General features: G+C 39.9%; 1 protein-coding gene across 1 annotated transcript; it reads left to right on the forward strand.

Moving 5' to 3' along the window:
• Nucleotides 1–18,546: 18,546 nt before the first annotated feature.
• Nucleotides 18,547–23,441, forward strand: chmp5a (charged multivesicular body protein 5a). The gene is made up of 8 exons (XM_080726691.1): nucleotides 18,547–18,654; nucleotides 19,643–19,747; nucleotides 19,840–19,886; nucleotides 20,045–20,138; nucleotides 20,262–20,333; nucleotides 21,426–21,534; nucleotides 22,140–22,255; nucleotides 23,163–23,441. The coding sequence occupies exons 1-8, from the start codon at nucleotides 18,586–18,588 to the stop codon at nucleotides 23,211–23,213; spliced, it is 663 nt and encodes a 220-aa protein (XP_080582817.1). The 5' UTR covers nucleotides 18,547–18,585; the 3' UTR covers nucleotides 23,214–23,441.
• Nucleotides 23,442–24,057: the final 616 nt, after the last annotated feature.

Below are 24,057 nucleotides of genomic sequence, written 5' to 3' on the forward strand. Positions count from 1 at the left end.
CGCAGCGCGGCACTCGGTGCCGCGCTGTGAGCTTGTATATCTGCTATTTTTCAATAGTTAACATTCATGGGGGGCCCGCAGTGAATCCTTGTACCCAGGGCCCAGAATTTGGTGTGACGCCCCTGGCTACTGCAAAGTGTGAAAACTGGATGGAAGGTCCCAAGTCAACTGCTGTTATGATGCCAACAAATTGCATTTTAAATTCAAGTCTCTTGGTCTTCAATGTTTGTCTTCTGATTACAAATACAGTAACATGTGAGTATTAACAGACTGTATTGTATTGGGCAATGTTTTGTATAGCAAGCAAGGCAGTGGAAGGATGTCAATGGGGGTTTTATCGACAAATTGAACTTTGTTTGCTTGTTCTTTGCAGGGCTGTCATCGAATGAATTCCTTGTAATTATATACTGTAAAACTAACCCTGACCTTATGATCACTGAATATATACTCAAAAATGCGTGTATGGTGTTTCTTATTTGTTTGTTTTTTTGTCCTACGTTAATTTCCTCTGCCTGTGACAGAAGGTGACAGACGAAAAGCACTTTTGTTTTGTTTCGGTCCAAATGTAAAATGAGAGCGTTTGAGTATACCCAATGCATTTGTATAAATGATATGTGTACACAGTCAGATCCGGACTATTAATTCAACTCTGAAAGGCTTTTTACTGTAGGCTACAGTTTGTAAAAAAAATATATACACTCAGATGTTACTGTAGTGCAGGGTTCCCCAATTAATTTTCCCCAAGGGCCGAATCATGTCTAGGGTACCAAGCCGAGGGCCACAGCATTGTAGGGGCCGACGGTGGCGTTCCCGCTACTCCAGCGACAGTTCAGATATCGTCGTTGTCGGCTGAAAATCTTGTATGTCCAAAACCGTTCGTTTTGCATTTATCATTTTAAAAATGATTTAAACTAGTGAAAACAAGCTACTTTTGTGTGATGGCCTTGAATGATAAAGCAGGGCTTTACTTTGCGAAAGAACGTACAAATTTGGAGATAGGAGGTTTCCTCCTGCCAACGACGATATACTAGTGTTGTTGCTGCTCTTATACCACCATTATTACTGGGGTTGGTGGGGGCCTGACAGTAGCCCCCCGCGGGCCGCAAATGGCCCGCCTATTTGGGAACCCTGCTGTAGTGTATCCATCTAAAAAATATTGTCTGATATGATACTTTTAGCATAAAGTGTGTTCTGGTGCCTTGTTTAGTGTGCCTTAATTGTAGCGTAATAAACCCAGCTTTTATATCTTGTCTCTATAGTAATTCTCATCTACGGCACAATTTCTTAAGCCATTTGTGTGATGTACAGTGAGAGGTTGTGTTTTCATTATTTGAATTGGCATAATGTATTTATATTAATACAAGCCTACATCTACAATATACATGCTTAACAGTGGTGTTTTGTATATAGTAGTAGTATTTTGTCTCTTTGGGAGTATAATAGCAGGCAAGTAGGGCTGGGCGATGTAGAGAGAGATATAAAAACAGTTGTTATGTTTAGGTTATCGCAACAGAAACAAGTTCTGTTTCTTTGCAGCTCCTCCAATATTATACTCCTTTTTAAAAGACTGCAGTGTGCTAAAGCCCATTGCGTTGTTTCAACCTATAAGAAAATTGAGTATTGTGTGTCACGTGGACCCAAATGGACCCACACACTTTCGGAGCTGCATTAACAATGAAGATTTTACCATGTGCATTTTGTAAACATGCTGTAATAGCTTCATGTTGCACTTTCCTGTATCTGTGAGCTTTGAATGTCAAGACATGTTGTTCACACGGACAATAAAATGCATTATATCTTGGCGGAATGAAAAATAGATTCTTTCATTTAAAGACAGCATGAAAGTACATTGTTGGACTGCATGTCTGCCGCGGTTTGTGACAGTTTGTCTTGTATTCACAAATGTTTCCAGCCATACACACTTACAGTCAGATTGCATAACACATACTGTATTGAACAAATGCAAACATTTTCACATCAAGGATGCCTAAATTGATATGTATTTGGCCATGGACCTGGAAAATGTATTCTAAATTATTCAACAACAACAAAATCAATATATATAGGCTATATATTCATTTTTTCAAAAATAGCATATCTACAAGCTAACCAATTGTGAGCTTTTGTGAGCTTATAGATCTGCTACTATTGAAAAGCCAAAGCATAAAACTGGGTTAAAGTGATTAAACTGCATTTTGATGCTCTAGTCTAGGAATTATTTTAGCTGGGGACCCCCTTGGAATATCGTTGCTTTATAAGCAGTAAGACGCCTATGGGCGAAAAGAGACCAGAGCAAGGTCACGCAGGACGGAATTCGCACAGGACGGAATTAATTTGCTAGTGTGATTCGAGTTGCGGTTGGTTGTTTAAGTTGGACAAAATGTGGACAAAATATTTCCCCAATATGGATATGACTGACTTCTGACATTATAGATGTCTTATGTTGTAGACCACATGAGAATATGTCCATATATGGGCATTCCAAGCTATGAGCTCAATATTGATGACATCAGGGATCTCCATTATGGGCATACAAGGGTTTTTATAGAATCATTTCCCAAATATGGATATGACTGACGTCTGACATCATAGATGTCTTATGTTGTGACCACATGAGAATCACATGTCCATATATGGGCATTCCAAGTTATGGGCTTAATATTGATGACATCAGGGATCTCCATATATGGGCATACAAGGTTCAGGACGGAATGTGATGTCACAATGTGATGTCACAACAATATGATGTCATAGGTCAGCTATAGACATTGAGGTTGACGTAACTGACACGTACGTTACCGACAAGTAGGGCTGTCACGATATGACATTTTACATGACGATTAATTGTCACTCAAATAATTGGCGATTAACGATTTAATTGTGTATTTGTCGTTGATAATTACATTTCTGTTTGGCTTTTAGGCTTTGAAGTTGTACATGGTAGATCTGACACATAACCTAAATATACAAATACATTACTGTAATGATGATCCTGAAGGCTGCCCTGAAACCATTCCCCAAAATTGCATAGTTGTATCATATATGACATCTGGTTAGACTGTGTTTTGTTCTCTCTCTTCTAAGCCCACTTTACCGATTAATCAAGGACTAAGGTCATAAACCGCCTGACCGCACCCCAACCTTTCTCTCACCCCGTGTCCCAACACTGGTATCCCAGCTAAACACACTTTGAGGTCGTGGGGGGAAGCCATAAAATAGATAACATTCTGCCTGCTGGCACTTGGAAATGTTGAACTGCTTGGTCACCAAACCCCCTTTGCATCCACTTGAGCTGCATCCTGTCTCTACCCCTCACTATGTCTCTGTCAGCATGAATGAAGACAATCTGAAATGACTATTTCAATCACTTGATATATAAGCAAACATAAGGTTCAATATTGTTGGACGGACCATCGATAAGGTTGTGTGTAAATGTATAAAGGAAACAATATGAATTGCTTATGTACTGAGTGATGTACCGTCTACTGTATGATGTAATTCCGTCCATGTCGCATATCAATAGATGACATTCTTGATTTGGAAAACAATGATACGCCTCTGAAGAGTCAGTTGTGATGTTCTGCAAATGTATGAAAGTTAAGATGAATGCAATACAAGCTCTGATGTAGAGACCCTATCCTTTGGCAACACCCTTATCAGGAAGTGGGAGGGTCTCTCCCAAAGACATGTGTGTGTGTGTTCCCAGAGGACATCTCTCTTCTACTCCTACCAGCTAGCCCTAAGGAACACAAAAAGGCTCTCTCTAAAAAGGCTTTTTCTCTCTATAACACTATTGCTTGATCAATGGCGGAGGGGGGTGACATAGAAAAGATTTCAGTCTTTTCTCTCCCCTTCTCCGGCCAGTCGGCCACACACCTGAAGTCCACCGACTAGGAGGAGAGGACTATGGGCTGCACCAGGGGTGAAGGAGACGGTCAACAAGCTGTTCTCCCCATCTCCAAGGCCCGCTATGCTGTTATGTCTGCCCGCTACAAAGCTGGTACGGCCCCGGTGGTCGTTCTTGGCCTAGAGCAGACAAACGAGCACAACTCAACAACACGGCCTCCTCCAGGGACCAGGGCCAGAGAACCCGAGGGACCCCCAGATGCTCTCCTCCTCTGCCCGGCTCTCCTCATCTCTACTGCCATGCCAGGCGACTCAACGACAGGCCATTCTCCTCGCCTGCATGGTCGCCATGCCGCCTTTCTGTGCCCGCTACAAAGCTTTTGCCCAGGGCACACTCCTACCCGCCAGGTCGTATTTTGTGTGTTATGGCAAAAGAATGTCTGATGAGAATGAGTGTACTTTCCCCTCTTAGGCTGTATGACCTAATAGCCCATCTACCAGTTCACTTCATGGCGCTAAGCTACGTGTCGTGTGCTTATAGATCTGCTATTTTTCTGTCCATACTTCTGGACCAAGACCACCAATCTATCAGTTCACACCATGGCCAAAGGGTTAGGATGTGAACTTGTAGATCTGCTACTTTTCATTTCTGATATAGAGTTCTTTGTTTTGTTCATTCCCTTCAGTACATGAATTAACTATGTCCAGTCCCCACTTGATTCACTAAACAGTTATGCCCGTATTACGGGTAATTAATTCCATTCTTATTATTTTATTTTTCTTGTTTTGACAAAGTACCAGTTTTATCTATATATTCTTTCCACTTGACCAAAATGGAGTCCCATCTGTGTCTATCCACAAGTAGACACAGATCGGATGAGATGTCCTTATTTAACCACTCGAATTAAAGACCACTTAAACGCTTCAATGTACCACTGAAACCAGTATCATATTGAACTATGGTGTACCTATTATTCCTTGTAATAAATGGAAATTGTTATGATTGAAAAGGTATTTTGTCCCTTTTTCCGGTTTTGCCGTATGTACAGCGATGTAATAAGTCTGTTCAAGAACCCACGTTTTAAACGGTAAACGTGAAGAAGAAGAATTTTTCCAATTTTGAAAAATAGATTTTTCAATCTTTGAAAAATATATATTTTTTAATATTACTGTATTCAATACTGTATTCATATTCAGCATTGTTCCTACATATTAATGGCGACCACGAAGGGACAGACTTTTATTACCTTACTGTACATGCTAAAATATGGAAAATTGAAAATAATTTTTGGAAAAAAAAATTATAATAATTTTTTTGGAATTTATCTATTTATTTTATTAGGTAGTTTTTATAAAAGTAACGATAATAATAGGCCAATTATTATGGTTGTTTTGCTTTCATATTCAGTTTAGTGAATTAGGTTGAGCGAACTGGTAAATGTCTTCATCTGCCATCCTACCATGATTCACATAATCCAGGTAGGCAGGTTGCTTTGAAGTTGAATGGACAATCAGAAGTTGTCATGACCAGATTATCGAAAGTAGTAAAAGTTTTTTTTGCGTGACGCAGGACTGCACAGCTGTAGTAGAGAAAGCGGTTGTTTCTGTTTTCTCGAAGACTAGGGCAGTGCAGCCTTGTGTGCAAGTACACAAAGCCACGCTATGCGTGGAAGTGTGTACGCGCAATACTCAATTAATTCTTAACCTATAGCGATTGTGAAAGTTTCTTCAGGAACTATTAACAGTAACTATAGTTGAGTGAGTGGCACTCAATGCAGGCGATTTCAGTAAGTCTGTGAACACATGATACGTTTATCTAGATTTTTCGCGAAAATCGAGATGAATAATCATTTGGAAGCTCGGGAGTATTCAATCTTTGTGAACTTTTCACCTTAGTGTAACTATAGTGGAGATTGATTCGCAGAAGGAGTCGGCACGTGTTGTTTAAGAGGCAAACGTGTCATGACTAGTTTACTACCATGTGCCCTGAAAAGGAAAGATTTAGAGGTTTATTCTTTTCTAAGTGGTCATCTAGTAGAAATGACATTTAGCGTGTCGTCTCGAAAAGGACGGGATGTATTAGTAAAACTGTTAGTTCTGAGAATGTTGTTATAAACAAGATATACGGAACATCTGTAGAAAACACTCCCAAAAACCTATCATTGATGTCAGGGTTGCAGTGATGTTAACCAAGGCATTGACTGTCTGCGTTAAAAGAAAAGGTGCATCAAGTGGTCGCTTAAGCGAATTTACTTGACTGTTGACGGTAATTCAATATCTGTGTCTTTGAGTTTTCCGTTTGCACTTTGTGTAACCCAGTCTGTGCTCTTAATTCTGACTGGGTGACCATTTTCTTTTTGACAAGGTCGTGCTCCGCCCTATTTTGGGTACTCAGACATAGTGTTTCCTTTGTTATAATGAAAGGAAACAGCATGTTTTGTGACAGAGAGCACACAAACGAGGTCCGCCTCGAACCAAGACACAAAATTCTCTTGCCCTTTTTACTGTAAATCATAGGCTCAGTGAAGACAGCTGAATGCAACAATCTGCATCCAGCTGAAATCACTGACTTTGGCTCTGTGAGAAGGGAGAGAAGTAAAACGGAGGTTCATGCGACTCCATAAAATCGCATTAGTGTAGCGTATGGCTGCCATCTTAGAGTGGGTTGGTGTTTATGAGCAATGTCCATTTGTGACATGTCAACTGAGCTTAACAAGCAAGGGGGGGTGAAACTCAGTATGTGTGTCCTCACACACCATGTGCCATTTAGGCCCGGTCCTGTGTGAGAGCTCCACCCCCTTTTTCCTTGTGTATTGTAGCCTTTTGACCGACCAACCCCTCCTCTCTGTATTTGTAAGTTTTAGGCACAACCAAAGGTCTGGTAATATTATGGCATTTAAAGAGCAAACTAGGATTCTTTTTCTACAGATCAGAGGAGATGGTGAAAACGTACTAAGTATTTGACCACTATTCCAGCTGTAGTTTGTCTCAATGGACAATTAAGTTTCCAAGCAAACTGAGTTGTTTTAAAATTAAATCAGGGCAAACTGGATTCATACCACTTTATGAATTGCTTCCAAATTAGCTTAAATTATAAGAATTTAATTAGTATAAGTATAGTAGTGATTTAATTATCTCATAGATCCTGGCTTGTGAAATTTTAATTGAATTTGAACCCCTTATTTTCATTCAATTGATTTAACTCTGTAACTTGTCTAGTGTTAAGGGGGCAAACCCGTGTTGTTGTTTGTCTGACAAGTTCCTGACTTATCCAACTGAATTCTAACTGGAATCTAACCGGCTTACGTGTTGATCCAAAACCTAATTTGTTGTTAATGGAAGCAATTATGAAACAAATTCTGTGATTATTTCACAGTCCTAACTTTTCAGAGATGTTAGATTTGTCTATATGATAGGACCAGTACATGCCATGAGGGCAGTGAGGTGAGAGATTACAGCGTCCGTTTTATTACCCTACTTGAAGCTTTATAGCCCAGTTGCATACTATTCAAGTGAAGTGATAGATTGGACGTCCACAGACCCCAGGTGTAGGCCTGAGTTCTAAACTTGTTTCATGTCCCACCACAATTCAAATTAGGGTCTGAATAAAGTAATGAATGTTAAGTAATGAATGTTGGCTTGTGTCAAACCTGAATCGAAATAAAGTATAGCTGGACCTATATTGGATACAATATACTGGAATGACGAAATACCATCTCTGTGATCTGTCCCAAAAGAAATCCATCACTGGTTGGTTTAAAATGTATAGAACTTTTCAAGCCTCCAGTGCTAACATTTAGTCATTGTAATTATTAATCAAACAAAACGTAACATTGCTAATATGTATTTTAAGTGAGACAATTACATTCGGCTTAGAGGTTTCGGTTAGAGGCATATGCATTTTCTGTTTTAGTTAATGGCAAGCCCTGGACTCGATTAGGGTTGAAATGTCCAGGCCTCCATGACTCTGCTCCAAACCTCTAACTTTAATGTACTATTATTTTTGTTAAATAGAATCCTAGAATTACTATGACCAAAGTGGTCTCAACCCAGATTAAAAATTGTATTATGACTAAAACATATTATGCACTTTGCTCTATTTTTGCCCCACGGTTATCTTAACCTGCAATAGCGTTTATAGATGGACAATACTGTCCTTCCAGTGCGTGCATGCGTGCCTAATACCTAGAGTATAGGTGACTTTATTTTGGACTTAAAAGTCCTTTCTTTTGTTTTGCGACCACCCCGTGGGGGGGTCACACAATAGAAATATTTATCTGACATGGAATGTTAGGACTATATTCAGTCAGCTAAACTGTTTTCATCCGAAATGACAGCTTTGACACTCAACTAATGAACAGGGCCTTGCAAATTGGACCTGACAATCTGAAGTGGTTATCACACTATGAAATATATTATGTGATTGCGATAATGCGATTGCATTATTTCATTGTTTTCCAGGGTATTTGACTCTGCCTGTGTGTTAGAGCATGCTTTGGACAGCTAGTGAACCAATTTCCTTGTCGGTTCCTTTTCCTGTTTTAAAACTACCAACGCATGGGGTAACACAGGAAATGCAAGCTTGGTTCTATGGAGTCAATGAGACCTAACTGAGAGTCTCATGACATTCCATTGAGTAATAAAGCTCACATTACGGTGATAAAAGTAGCTATTGTTTATCTCTCTTATCTTTCCTCTGCATCTGTCACACCATTGACAGAAACAAGTTCTGCCTTTCCCATCAATCAATCATGTCACTGTGGTAGGTTGATTCATGTGAAATGCTACACTTTAGTTGATAACTCAATGCTGAAGCCAGTATGGGATAATTTTCTTTTTTAGGACGGAACCTCCCATTTTGATTAAATAAATGGTTGCAGTGTTCACTAAAATTGATAACTATGTGCTCCCATTACGGTGATAAAAGTAGCGTTTGTTTATCTCCCTTTCCTCTGCATCTGTCACACCACTGACGGAAACAAGTTTTGCCTTCTCCATCAGTCAATAACAATAGTTTGAGCAGAATCGTTATTGGGCTGTTAACCGGCGTGATTTATTGATTGATGGAGTTTTGTGAAGCGGTTTTTCCCTTTTTGTAAATGGTGTATGATATTTGTCTTGGCCTATATGTTCTTGGAGTGTGTATTACAAAATGTATCATTAACGTTGGTCTGATCCGCCACGTTCATGACTTGTGGCTGGTGCAACCGCCATGAGATTCACATTTGTAATACACATGTGCCAGGATGATTGGGTCAACACCTTTGACAAAAACAAACAAACAAAACAAAACGGAAGGGGAAAAGTGACCTTTTTGCTGGTAGTCGGAGACAGGGGCGAGTGAAGCAGCACGTGAGCTTCGTTCTGTTCTCTGTACTGTGACTGACAGAAATAAGGCACGCTCTCACTTCTTCGTGGCTGTCTGAAACAGACATAGCCACTGTGACTTGTATTCTAAATTGAATTTTGGGAAATACTCTTCTTGGCTAAGCCATTTCACTGTCCTATTCTGTGGCTAATTTAACTATGCCTTAAGTATAGTTGACTCTGGTTAAAATTTTAGCCATGATAACAATCTAGTCTCCTGGTGATGTATTTGCCTCATAAATGGTCCCAGGACACACATCCTAGTGAGTTAATGTTCAAACCGTGGCAAGTTTTCATTAACTCATTCTATTAGTAATTTTGTTCTCAAATCGATGAGCTGCTTTGAAGCTTTTAACAGTCTGTGACTTGTTCATAGGTCAACTGTGTGAGTAGGTGTTTAGCGAGTTTTCAATTATAAATGAATAGGTTGATGCAAATGTTTTGGTTCATATCGTTTTAAAGGACACTCTAACTCACCAATCTTTAATCGATATCAAACTGAACTATTTCTCGATTGCTTTGTAGTTTTTCCTGATTGGGACCTGATATTTTAAATGTTTCCAAACTCAAGTACCTTTACATGTTGTGTGACTAATATACTTGATTGGTTGATGATTGGAGTGGATTAATTAATTTTAAGCTAGTCCGATCTGTTCTATTAAACAAGTATTTGATTATTATTATTATTACTATGTTGACGTTTGGAAATATTTAAAACGTAATATTTCAGTTCTTTTGTTTTATCCAGTTATTGAAATCAATCACTTTAAATTTGTATATTAATTTTCTTGAGTCTCCTCCTTTAGTCAAATCACTTAAAGAAGGTAAGCTGGCAGAGATCCTGTTTGACAATTACCCTGTGAAATAAGAGAGTGAATGTCAAATAGGAATATACTCTGTTAGTTTATTATTTTTCAAATTTTTCAGTACTTCCATGTTTTCTTAGGAGAGCAACGCTGGTGTCGTCTGGAATATTGGACACTTTCTGCCGAGCGCATACTACTGAGCTGCCTCGAAGCCGAATCTGTCGTTTGCACGCAGCCAACCAACTGTGTGTGAACCACTAAATATCCCAACACTTCAGCGGGTATTTTGTTCACTTTTCGTGCCACGACGGGTGAATAAACGACCAACGCGATCACTTGTTAAATTCATTCATAGGGCTAAGTGAGGAAGGTCTGGCACATTAATGTACTATCTTGTGTTTAATTCACAGGGTCTCCATTTTTGGACTCAATTATTAGATTGATTTCAGTTGCTGGATGAAATCTAGAACAGTTGTTTTTGTTTAAAAAAAAGAGAATAACGAGTGATACCCCAAAGCAATGCTTCAAATTTGAGAACAAAATAAGATTTGTGTAGCTAGCAAGGATGTCATGGCTAAATACTAACCCCTAACCCCAACCCCAGCAGGAAGGAGGGGGGGCTGTTTGTCCTGGGCCTGTTGTTTTCCGACAGGTCGTAAACCAGGGACACACAACCTGTGGTCCGGCTGAACAGTCAGAAGTCTATAATCTCTTATAATTGACTGGTCCATGCTGTAACAGTGTAAGACACTTTCGTAGCAAAGGGCTAATGTTATTTAAAGATTTATACACTTTTAGTTGGGTTTAGTTTCTCACTTCTAAGACTAACCTGTTGTAGGCTATATGTTTACTGCATGTGTAAACATCCTGTCTTTGTCTTTTACCTACCATAAGTGATGATTCATTTCAGTGGCAAATGTGTATGTGGTCTACTTGTGATAACCACAGCTAATTAAAGTACTAGCCAACTTAATTAAACTTAAAATACCTTTTATTTGCTGGAACAGCCCATACTCAAAGCAAACCTCTCAATTTGCAATTGTGTAACTTTTAAGGATTTAAATGGTTTAACTGAAATACTTCGACTTTGGAAATGATGCCCAAATTTTAATTTTGATTAACTTTAGTAGCAAAACTGCAATCGATTGACTTAGAGAAGAATATGTTAACCACATTTTAAATTCTAAAAGTTCCAGGGCAGTTCACAAATAAATTGTACATATATTGGGTATACTTCGATGATATAACTTGTAGACAAACTTGTAGACAAAGTAATATCAACGTAAGTTCTAAATTAAACTAGACAGTGTTGCTTTCAAACAAAACTAGTTTCCCAAGTCATAAAGGTTGTATTAAAAATGTTGGTGCATTATATATGGAACACTCAACTATTTTTGCCATATCACTTTTGAGGAAAAGTCTGACTGCCTTTTAACACAGGCATTGTGAGTCACGATTAGAATCTTGCTTACTCGCAAATTTCTTGAAACCCACCCATGTGTCTGTATGATCACCTGACTCAATAGTCGTGCTCCTAAGACCCCACCCCTTTGGTAAGGAATATTTTTGTTGTTCCTAAATGTTTTTTTGTGCTGCTGGCGTCTATACGACTCTGCGTTTGTTTTTTCCACCAGCACCATGGGGGGGGATTCATATAGAGCACCCACAAAAACATCCACAAAAGGGGGGTCACGATGGAACACACTTGAGGTCACGTGCCCACCCAATACATATACTGTAGTACGATACGCTGGGCATGTACTTTGCATTAATTTGTGATTTTCCCCACATGGGCAATCTACTACTAATACTGTGCCCTGTTCTGTTAATTTGGTTTGTCTCCTTAGCTTTGGCAAGGAAACCTTAACTTGTTTGTTCCCTGGAAATTGGTACTTTGGGTCACCATCCGACCCAACATATTCAGGGAAACAAATTCCACTTGACGTGTATTTAGAGACCAAAGAGGCCTACTAAGCACAGGTCTACTGGTCACTGATTGCAGGACCATCACTCAGACGTATGTCTGTTTTAGCCCTGGCAAAGCATATGCCAAAAACATGCGTTCCCTACCCATGGGAACCACCACCTCTATCTGCAAATGATAGGACCCATATGCACGCAACCCTAAGCATACAGTCCATATTAATGCAGTCCAGTAACACAAATTCTTGTTGATAACTTGTTGATATTTTGTTATATATATATATTTTAGTTTTGTTTTTACTTCCTTTTAATTATGTTTGTTTGTCTGTTTCTCAGTATAAAATCCACGACAACACTGATAAGATATTTTTGAAAAACTGGAATTCTCTCCCAGACATAGAATGGGATGACAGTTGTTTTGTTTTGTTTTATTTTATTTTAGTTTCAGAAACATATCAATTATATGTACTCCCTTGAAGCCAGATAAGAGCCACTATGAGAATATGCATGCCCTTTTATGTGTCCACCACACTATGGCCAATAAATATAGAAAATAGAATCTTACGACTTTACTCTCTCTCTTCATCTCTCTCTCTCTCAGGCATGGAATGTGTGTTTTGAATGTAAGTTGCCATAACAACATGAAATGACGATTGACGAGGCCTGAGAGATTAAGTGTTCCAATTTGTTTTTATGCTGCCACCTTTTTGTTTTTGCTCAATAGAAGGAACCATGAATGGACAATCGCAGACCCGGAGAGACTTTGGACAGTGTGCCATCTTGGATTATTTCTCCCTGCTGCCTTTCCATTACATATTTCTCGTAGGTGCGAATCCAGGACGATATCATGGATCGCACATAAGAGAAATAGGGGGGATGTGTAATGATGATCCTGAAGGCTGCCCTGAAACCATTCCCCAAAATTGCATAGTTGTATCATATATGACATCTGGTTAGACTGTGTTTTGTTCTCTCTCTTCTAAGCCCACTTTACCGATTAATCAAGGACTAAGGTCATAAACCGCCTGACCGCACCCCAACCTTTCTCTCACCCCGTGTCCCAACACTGGTATCCCAGCTAAACACACTTTGAGGTCGTGGGGGGAAGCCATAAAATAGATAACATTCTGCCTGCTGGCACTTGGAAATGTTGAACTGCTTGGTCACCAAACCCCCTTTGCATCCACTTGAGCTGCATCCTGTCTCTACCCCTCACTATGTCTCTGTCAGCATGAATGAAGACAATCTGAAATGACTATTTCAATCACTTGATATATAAGCAAACATAAGGTTCAATATTGTTGGACGGACCATCGATAAGGTTGTGTGTAAATGTATAAAGGAAACAATATGAATTGCTTATGTACTGAGTGATGTACCGTCTACTGTATGATGTAATTCCGTCCATGTCGCATATCAATAGATGACATTCTTGATTTGGAAAACAATGATACGCCTCTGAAGAGTCAGTTGTGATGTTCTGCAAATGTATGAAAGTTAAGATGAATGCAATACAAGCTCTGATGTAGAGACCCTATCCTTTGGCAACACCCTTATCAGGAAGTGGGAGGGTCTCTCCCAAAGACATGTGTGTGTGTGTTCCCAGAGGACATCTCTCTTCTACTCCTACCAGCTAGCCCTAAGGAACACAAAAAGGCTCTCTCTAAAAAGGCTTTTTCTCTCTATAACACTATTGCTTGATCAATGGCGGAGGGGGGTGACATAGAAAAGATTTCAGTCTTTTCTCTCCCCTTCTCCGGCCAGTCGGCCACACACCTGAAGTCCACCGACTAGGAGGAGAGGACTATGGGCTGCACCAGGGGTGAAGGAGACGGTCAACAAGCTGTTCTCCCCATCTCCAAGGCCCGCTATGCTGTTATGTCTGCCCGCTACAAAGCTGGTACGGCCCCGGTGGTCGTTCTTGGCCTAGAGCAGACAAACGAGCACAACTCAACAACACGGCCTCCTCCAGGGACCAGGGCCAGAGAACCCGAGGGACCCCCAGATGCTCTCCTCCTCTGCCCGGCTCTCCTCATCTCTACTGCCATGCCAGGCGACTCAACGACAGGCCATTCTCCTCGCCTGCATGGTCGCCATGCCGCCTTTCTGTGCCCGCTACAAAGCTTTTGCCCAGGGCACACTCCTACCCGCCAGGTCGTATTTTGTGTGTTATGGCAAAAGAATGTCTGATGAGAATGAGTGTACTTTCCCCTCTTAGGCTGTATGACCTAATAGCCCATCTACCAGTTCACTTCATGGCGCTAAGCTACGTGTCGTGTGCTTATAGATCTGCTATTTTTCTGTCCATACTTCTGGACCAAGACCACCAATCTATCAGTTCACACCATGGCCAAAGGGTTAGGATGTGAACTTGTAGATCTGCTACTTTTCATTTCTGATATAGAGTTCTTTGTTTTGTTCATTCCCTTCAGTACATGAATTAACTATGTCCAGTCCCCACTTGATTCACTAAACAGTTATGCCCGTATTACGGGTAATTAATTCCATTCTTATTATTTTATTTTTCTTGTTTTGACAAAGTACCAGTTTTATCTATATATTCTTTCCACTTGACCAAAATGGAGTCCCATCTGTGTCTATCCACAAGTAGACACAGATCGGATGAGATGTCCTTATTTAACCACTCGAATTAAAGACCACTTAAACGCTTCAATGTACCACTGAAACCAGTATCATATTGAACTATGGTGTACCTATTATTCCTTGTAATAAATGGAAATTGTTATGATTGAAAAGGTATTTTGTCCCTTTTTCCGGTTTTGCCGTATGTACAGCGATGTAATAAGTCTGTTCAAGAACCCACGTTTTAAACGGTAAACGTGAAGAAGAAGAATTTTTCCAATTTTGAAAAATAGATTTTTCAATCTTTGAAAAATATATATTTTTTAATATTACTGTATTCAATACTGTATTCATATTCAGCATTGTTCCTACATTACTGACATATTTGACAACTTACTACTTAAAAAATAACAATGATAGTGGAAATAGCCGATCTACAAGCTCAGCTTGTAGATCTGCTATTTCCACTATTTCTGACATTTTTCAACATTCACGATTATGACGATTATGACAAAATAATTGTGATAATGTCAAATAATCACAATTAGACGATTATGTAATAATTGTGACAGCCCTACCGACAAGATCAATAATGATAAAGAGGACAGCCATTGGTTATGCACAATCTAGCTGTGCTTTGCAAAGGAACAATGCGTTCAATTCATTGCAGTGAGTCATTGTTTGTTTGTTATAGGATGTATTGTAAAGTTAGCGTTTCCATGGTGAAAGGGACATAGTGTGAAAGATTCAAGGTGACTGGGAGGCATTGACTGTCACAGAGACATTCATGCTTGTGAGCTTTCATTTGCAGTTGCTTCTCAGCCACAGTTTGCCGGTGAAATGACACTATAATCACAGTTTGTGTTGCTGTGTCGAACTATAGTGGTGGATGATGAAGTGCTCAGATTTTGCAATTATGTAAGAGTAGCAATATCTCAATGTAAAATCAGTTGTTAAAAGTGAAAGTCAAACTGTATAGTATCAACATTTGAAGAAGCCAAGGTATAATGTTATTGGATTATAGATAATGACCATATCAGAGTTTTAGCCTATAACAAGTTCACATTGTGAGTTTGTATCTATTATAATTTTTATCCCATGATTTTGTAACCCATTTTTTCACCCAATTGCCTTAACCTGTGATCCTGGTTTCTGCTCTCCCTCTGCCAAGCCTGTGTATAATATAATATATTATATTGGTAACCTAATAATAATTGTATGATATTTTGCATTCCTTAATTTGTCTCTGACCAATAAAACATAAATGTTTGACAATGGAGCATTATGTACAGCAGGGGTCTTCAACGTTTTCAGGCCAGGGACCCCTTAGTTGAGAGAGAGATGAAGCAGGGACCCCCACAACCTTATCATAGATTCCATATACTGTAGTTTCATTGTTTGACAGCACAATCATCAGTGTATTTTGGATTCATGTCATTTTGTGTTTTCAGATATTTAACCACTTGAACCGTCAATACTTAATAAACTTGACCTTTCACTCTGTACTTAGTCTGCTCTTTTTCCCCTCAACACCAAAGCTTTTTGCCAAAAATAGCAGATCTACAAGCTCACAACGCCTCGCAGCGCCTCGCAACGCCTCGCAGCACGAGGCGTTGTGAGCTTGTAGATCTGCTATTGTTGGCTAAAGTTCTCAGAATATGGACGCTAGGGTTCAAGTGGTTAATATAAAAAAGGAGAAAACAAAGTTGCTCTCACTCAAAGATCTGGAGGACCCCCTGTAGTAACTCTGGGGACCCCCTAGGGGTCCCGGACCCCCTGTTGAAGACCCGTGATGTACAGGATAAAGGGCTGATGATGAGTGACTGTAGGCATCCATGCAAACCTTCTGACACAACAAATCAAACTGCCTCTTCCTACAGGAGATGATGTCTGTGCTGCTTTTCACCATGGCAACAATCTGAACAAAAGAACTTGCAACACTCTATGCTCAGAAGACTTCTCATTAATTCATCCATTTGTTTATTTCAGTCATCGTACATTTACTCAAGTACTGTGCAATGTTTTACTTTACTTAAGTGTTTTCCATTCTTTGATTCTTGTATACTTCTTTTAGGGCATTTCTACGTTGTGGGAACTTATACGTAAAAAATAAAACTGGCATACTTCCTCCACCAGTGATTCATTTATTTTACATAAATGACAGTCTCTGTGCCCTTGTGGGACCTGTCTTGTCATCCTTTGCCACATGGAAGACTGCTCTGGAAGAATTGTGTAACAACACACAGATCTCTCAGGCTTAATTAATTACCAATTATTATTTTTAGCATGTGTGGGGGTGGGTGTTGGTGGCTGCCAGTCTGTCTCACTTGTGCAATGAATAATCACTACCACCAAACTAACTAAAGGTCTTTTGAGCTGCAAACACTGTGCTTCTAAAATTGTGCCATTGATCTCTGTGTGCAGTGCTGTGTAGGCCTACTATTAACTGTTAATGGTGCTATGCCACAGTCCCATTTGATAATCTATATTTGAGGTGGAGTTAAAATAGCCTACTTTTACTTCTATTCCACATACATCTCAAAGGCAAATATTGTACTTTTTACACCACTACATTTATTTGAAAATGAATTAGTTACTAGTTACTTTGTAGGTTTGGATTATTATTACAAAACACACACACACACACACACACACACACACACACACACACACACACACACACACACACACACACACACACACACACATATATATATATATATATATATATATAGCCTATATATATATACAGTACACTTATTTGAAAATAGACGATCTACAAGCTCATAATGCATCGCATCGCAAAACACATTGTGTGCTTGTAGATCTGCTATTTTCAAAAAAAAATCCTATAGAACTTGTGAAATTCTGCATAATGAGTAGGCTACTTTTACTTTTGTTACTTCAAATAGGCCATAATTTGCAAGCGGGCCAACATTTTGAATTCTGGACTTTTACTTGTAACAGAGAATTTCTACATTGATTAATGATTGCAGTATTGATACTTTCATTCAAGTTAAACATGTGAGTACTTTTACCACCACTGCATAATGGTCACATTCATAACACATGGGTAACTAGAAGCAGTGCTCTTCCGAGCACAGGTCTCCACCAGGTCAGGCATGTAATGTGTTTTACATAAGTCGGCCTCCTGATGGCGCTATAAAAGGCTGATGTAAAAAATGCAGGGAAAAGGTTTTACCTTGGCCTCTAAGGAGTGCGCATACAAAGTTTGACACTAATCGGTTATAGGTGAAAACATGAATCGGCCTGTTATAGCGCCACCATGAGGCTGATTTGATTTTTCTTAAGTGGCATTTATTCCTCTGCCTATTGGGAATGTGCATGCACAATTTCACCAAAATCGCACACTGCGTTCAGGATTTCAGGCATTTTATTCAAAACTGACCAATCCTGCAAACTTTGAAAGCCAGTTTTAGCCAATCAGGATGGAATATGGAACATCTGACACATCCATGTCGATCACATGACTGTAGAGATACTGTCTACTGATTTACGTGATTTTTGGACAAAATCTGTAGGAGTACTGGCAAAAGTTAGTTTTGCAAAAGTCGGCCTCCTGGTGGCGCTAGAACAGGCCCATGTGAAATATTTGGGGCAGAGGTTCTGAATTGGTGTCGAGGGAGTGTGTGTGCACAGTTTGGCAGCGACCGGGCCAACGGCGCCGGAGATTAGCTGGTAACGGACAAACGGACGGACGGACGGACGCACGCACGGACGCACGCACGGACGCACGGACGGACGGACGGAGGGGAAAACATACTCTCCCTCAGCCTTCGGCTGGTGGAGACAACAAAGGCTGAACTACATTACTTGGCATAGGGGACAAAAGCCTTTCTTTGGCAGCTGCAGTCCTTTATCCTCGCCACAAGAGGGCAAGCGCGTCTAAGACACCATTGGTCAGACGCATTTGTGCCGAGGTGCCGCCAACCAATGGGATTATTTAGTGTCCGTGCTGCTTCCGGCTGTCTTTAAAGCCCTTTGCTTTTGATGTGTTTTTATTTTTTGTAAGCTACACACGTTTTAAAACGTTTTAAAAATGAATAGAATATTTGGACGGGGGAAGCCGAAAGAGCCTCCTCCAAACCTATCGGACTGCATAGGCAGTGTGAGTATCGATCGGTTGCAAAACCCATTGTTTTACGTTGATATTAGTTCTGATTTATTTAGCTAATCTATTTTGTGTACACAAGGCAGTCGTATATTTAGTATATTAGCGTCACTTATATAGAACCTGTCCAGACGTTTGTTTATTAAACATTAAACACTGATTGATATATTATTATTAAACAACAACACCTTCTTATTCCCATATGAGATACAATAATCCATCACACAGAAATAAGACAGGAGAGTGATCAGAGTGAGAATGGTATGTTTACTATGGAGAGAGAGTATTCAAGACAGGTACAGTACAGAATAATCAATGGTTCGTGCTCTCTCTGACAAATTATGTTTTGACATGAGTATAAGTATGGTCATTTCATCAGTCAATGGATGACGTTTCAACACAAGACAAAGAGTCCATATACAGGGTTCCTGGGAGGAGAGATGTCCTTGCTCGTGTCTGGATGACACTGAGCCTTATAAACCAAAACAATTCTCATTGTTTTCGGTACAGGCTCCAGGCAGTTGATAAGGTCTGATTTCAACCAGACGGAGACCTTGTGTTGTACTGTACATGACATTTTATGACACAGTCACTGTGCCTTCAACTTCAGGTGGTCATCAATATGTATTGATAAAAAGATGATATGAACCATAACAAAATACCTATCAAACACATTGTAGGCTAGCACATAAAAACATTTTTCCCCCATAAAATAAAACATTAAACCCATTTCGATTCATTTAACTTACCCTAAAAAAACCACACCTCACTGATTTTACTATCCTTTTGGTCACAGCAAAAACATGCACGCACGCACGCACGCGCACGCACGCACGCATACACACACACACACACACACACACACACACACACACACACACACACACACACACACACACACACACACACACACACACACACACACACACACACACTCCTTTCAAGACCCTATTTATTAACATTGTGACTTTTATTTCTCTCATAGGTTGATGCCAGGGCAGAGTCTATTGACAAGAAGATTGCCAGAATTGATGCAGAACTTGTTAAGTACAAAGATCAAATGAAAAAGATGAGAGATGGTCCTTCAAAGGTATACTACGCCTAAGTTGGTGATGTTTAACCTAATCCTTTATGTCTTTCTCAATCAGAAATGTAATTGATTCTTCTGTTTTCATTATGTAGAATATGGTGAAACAGAAGGCAATGAGGGTCCTGAAGCAAAAGCGAATGTGAGTCCTGCGTTGTCCAAGTTACTCCTATACATTCCTATTATTTTAACATCTAGATGTGATTGATAAATGTCATAGATATGACTGCGTGCACATTACACAATACAAGTATACTCCTCAACAAGCTGCGTGGTCATTTAAATGTACGCCATCCTTAGGTATGAAGGCCAAAGAGATCAACTGGCTCAGCAGTCTTTTAACATGGAGCAGGCAAACTACACCATCCAGTCACTAAAGGACACAAAAACAACGGTGAGAGTAAACATGTACAAAAAAAGAACTAAGCCTATCCTTACCTTCCCCCTTACTTGCATTCCTGTTAATAATGAAATATAGCCTATCTAATATCGCCTTTCATGTCTTTTCTGTTCTTAGGTGGAGGCCATGAAGATTGGTGCGAAGGAAATGAAAAGAGCATACAAGGATGTCAAACTTGACCAGATTGAGGTATCTAATCATTCACAGTGTTGCTGTCATCTCAGTAGTGTTCATTAACACAGCACACACAATAAAGCCCATGTCAGGAACAATTGCATTATTTTCTTCTTTGATAATTTGATCTCTAACAAAGAAAACAAAATTTGAGGATTCTTATTTTAATACAATAACTAATCCATACCTGGGGATCCACGTGTCCCAACTTCATGCTGTCTTGGGACTGGGAAAACCTAAAGTATTATATGCATTTTTGCCATGGTTTATCATAGACCATGGCAAAAAGAATAGCTTAAATTTCAGGACATTGTGCATGTGCGGTTTCATATCCATTGCTCAAATGAGAAAAACAGACAGATGGACTTCTCTATTTTATAGTAGGATTGTGAATAGAAGGATGTAGGCTAGAATTGTCTCTTTTTCTTGGTTATTTTTTTTTAAACACTTGAATTTCACGTTACTGTAGAGCAGGGGTGGGCAACTTTGATGATGGCAAGGGCCATTATATTTCCACCTTCACTCCAGAGGGCCACATTGCACACATATTACTTCCTACTTTGTCATTCTACTATCTCATACAAAAGAAGCAAAAATAGCAGATCTACAAGCTCAAAACGCATCGCGCTGCGATGCGTTTTGAGCTTGTAGATCGGCTATTTTTGCTTCTTTTGAATTGGAATCCTGAATTATCTTTGTTTATAATTATAATTGGAATCCTGAAATGTAACATTTTGATTTAATTTGAAACGCATTTAGTTATATACTCATGTTAACCTTATGAACTTAAATACAAATACATTAGACAAAAAATACTGCCATTAAGCTACTAATATAGACTGACGGAATTAAACCAGGTCATGTTAGGAATTGTAACAGCTGAAATCAATAATATATCAGTATTCCAGTATTTAACCTGTGGGCCACATTAAGCGAAGGTGGGGACTGCATGTGGCCCCCGGGCCGCCAGTTGCCCATGTATGCTGTAGAGTGATGTATGCTGTAGAGTGATCACTCCTGTTAAGTCCAAAACCCACACCGTCATGATTGCAGTTCTTAATAAAGACAATGCTGATGCTGATTAACACTTGCGTCTTTTGTTTCCAGGATCTACAGGACCAGCTGGAGGACATGATGGAAGACGCCGGCGAAGTACAAGAGGCTCTGAGCCGCAGCTATGGAACACCAGAGATCGACGAGGATGATCTTGAAGCAGGTATGCCTGGCTGTCCAGGTTCACGTGTGCATGAGCGTTTGCAGGTCCAGATGGTGCATGGCATGGGGCTGCAGCCCAGGGCATCAAGCTACAGGCGCACAAAACCTGGGACCCCCAGGGTTGCTAGAGGTGGCTCCCGTATCAGATATCTTTTGATACGGTCGCCCGATCATGACGTAACTGGAAGGAAAAAAGCCTTTCTAATTTTTTAGGATGTAATAGTAAGAATAAACAAAAGCCCCTAATGATTGTGTCTGTGGATAGGTGATGATTGCATGCTTCAGTGAGACGGCGCTATCTCTAAAATAGCCGGTCGTGGTAGGACAGTGAATATTTTCTAATTCGACCATACCCATGGCCGTCGTTTGAATGCTCCTGTGCACGGATGTGCACGACACAGAATATTCAGCGAATTTTCAAAGGTAGGCGAAAAAACACTCTAAACACTCTGAGTCCCAGAGATATCCCAGAGATAAATCGTATCAAATGGTGGACCGTGGGCCGAATCAAAACCCAGGTCCTTGACATTTAAAAGGTTGAGAATCACTGCAATATGTAGCCAAAGCTGGGAACAGACATTGATGTGTGTATGCTTGGGTTTTCAGAGCTGGACGCCCTGGGAGATGAATTGCTGCTGGACGATGACACCTCCTACCTAGACGATGCCGCTACCGCCCCTTCTATTCCCGAGGGAATCCCCAGCGACAGCAGCAAAAACAAGGTGAGGTCAACCTCAGTGTAGCTGACGTCAGGGCAGAGAAACGTTTTATTTACTTTTTGTTCACCAGCAATTTATATATTGTTCGCCAGGTATTTCCCGGCTTGGTCAGGTGCTTTTTGACATCCGATGCAGAGAGTGCCGCTTCGGGTACCATGTTAACGCAGAGAGAACTAGAACTGCACTCTTTTGAGGTGCCAACTTGCGTCTTGTGCACAAGTAGGCCATGTATGGCCTACTTGTGTGCCAGCAGAGTGCGCCATGAGTTGCTCTCACCACTGGCATCACCAGCAATTCTGGTCCCTCATTGGCTGTTAATGATGACGTTGCCAGAAATGCAGGTCCCTGATTGGGATACAGGCGTTAAACAAACACAGACACCGACATACCTACATATGCAGCCAAACTCAGTCCTTGCGCGCTCTGCTGACGCAAGTAATTATAATTACCGATAGACTCTGTGGGTACTCTGCCTATCAGTATGCAACTTGAACAGTGCTTAGTTGGCAATGTTTTTTTTTACTTGTTTTGAGTGTTTTCATGCCATTTTCAATGTGGAGTCTATATAGTTTGCATTATGCGGCAGCGGCATCACATTCTACTCTAAAGATGTCAAATTTGACCTCACTAAGAAAATCCCCCTCGATAAGTGTTGAAGTGTCCTTGAGCAACGACACGAAATGCATAACCGCCATTGAAAATGAATATGTTGGTGCCTTGCGTGGTTTCCTCTGCCGTCGATGTGTGAATTTGTGAATGTAATGCAATCCGTTTACCATTTACTCCCAGTCACCTGCTGGCACTTGGTCAAAGGTGACACCCTTGGGGTGAGCATGTGTTGATAAATGTGGTTTACTGTAAGTGACCGTATATAGATGATTTTGCTAACATGCTTTTATTTTGGTTCCAGGATGGTGTTTTGGTGGATGAATTTGGCCTGCCACAGATACCGGCCACATAGAACAAGACTGGAGGAAACGGCTGCACTGATACTGGAAACACTTTTATATTTAGTAACATTTATACATGCAAAAAGAAAAAAAAGAACAGTTTGACCTGAGAACACTACTATGTGGAAGTTGTCTTGGTGTTGGGTTGTTCGTTGTTACTACTACCAAACCATGCTAGCATGAGGCCTTGTAACATACCATACAGTATTATATTTTATTTGTTGTTATCAATTTACATCTCGTCCTTGATTTGTCATTGTTGTCAGTATTATTAGGTAGAATTAATTTATTACTATTTGTTGTCAACGTTTTGTTTGTTTGTGTGTTTGTTCGGAATGCTGAAACGCACTGGTTTAGAGACTGATTTCATACCAGAGTTCTGAAAAGGTTGTAGGCTATTCCAGTGTTAAACACGTGTGTCATTTGAAACAAACAAAAATAAATTTTAATTTAAAAATCAAGATCTGTTCATTTAATAAGCTATTAGACATGAGTGGAATGCATTTCATGTTTCTCTTTCACCACTTTTGCTTGATATATTTTCCTCTGCAGGTTGTTTTCTTGCTCTCCTTTTTGGTGCTTTGAATTTATTTTATTCTAACAGTAATTAACACAGCATTAAAAGGTCCAAGGCAAGGCACTTTTATTTGTTTGTATAGCGCATTTTAACAAGGCAAACCAATGTGCTTTAGTTTACACCACCAAGCAAAGGAACACACACTTACAATCACATTAGGACGCATAAAGCAAAAGCAAATTAATAGATACAGTTACAGTGCAGAAGAGAAAATGCAAAATAGTAATGTGCTAAAAGCCTATATGCACACATGTGATCATTAGAATTTAAATATTTTG

This window comes from Nannobrachium achirus (genome assembly GCF_963921795.1).
Source record: "Nannobrachium achirus genome assembly, chromosome: 5".
In the NCBI taxonomy this organism is placed as follows: domain Eukaryota; kingdom Metazoa; phylum Chordata; class Actinopteri; order Myctophiformes; family Myctophidae; genus Nannobrachium; species Nannobrachium achirus.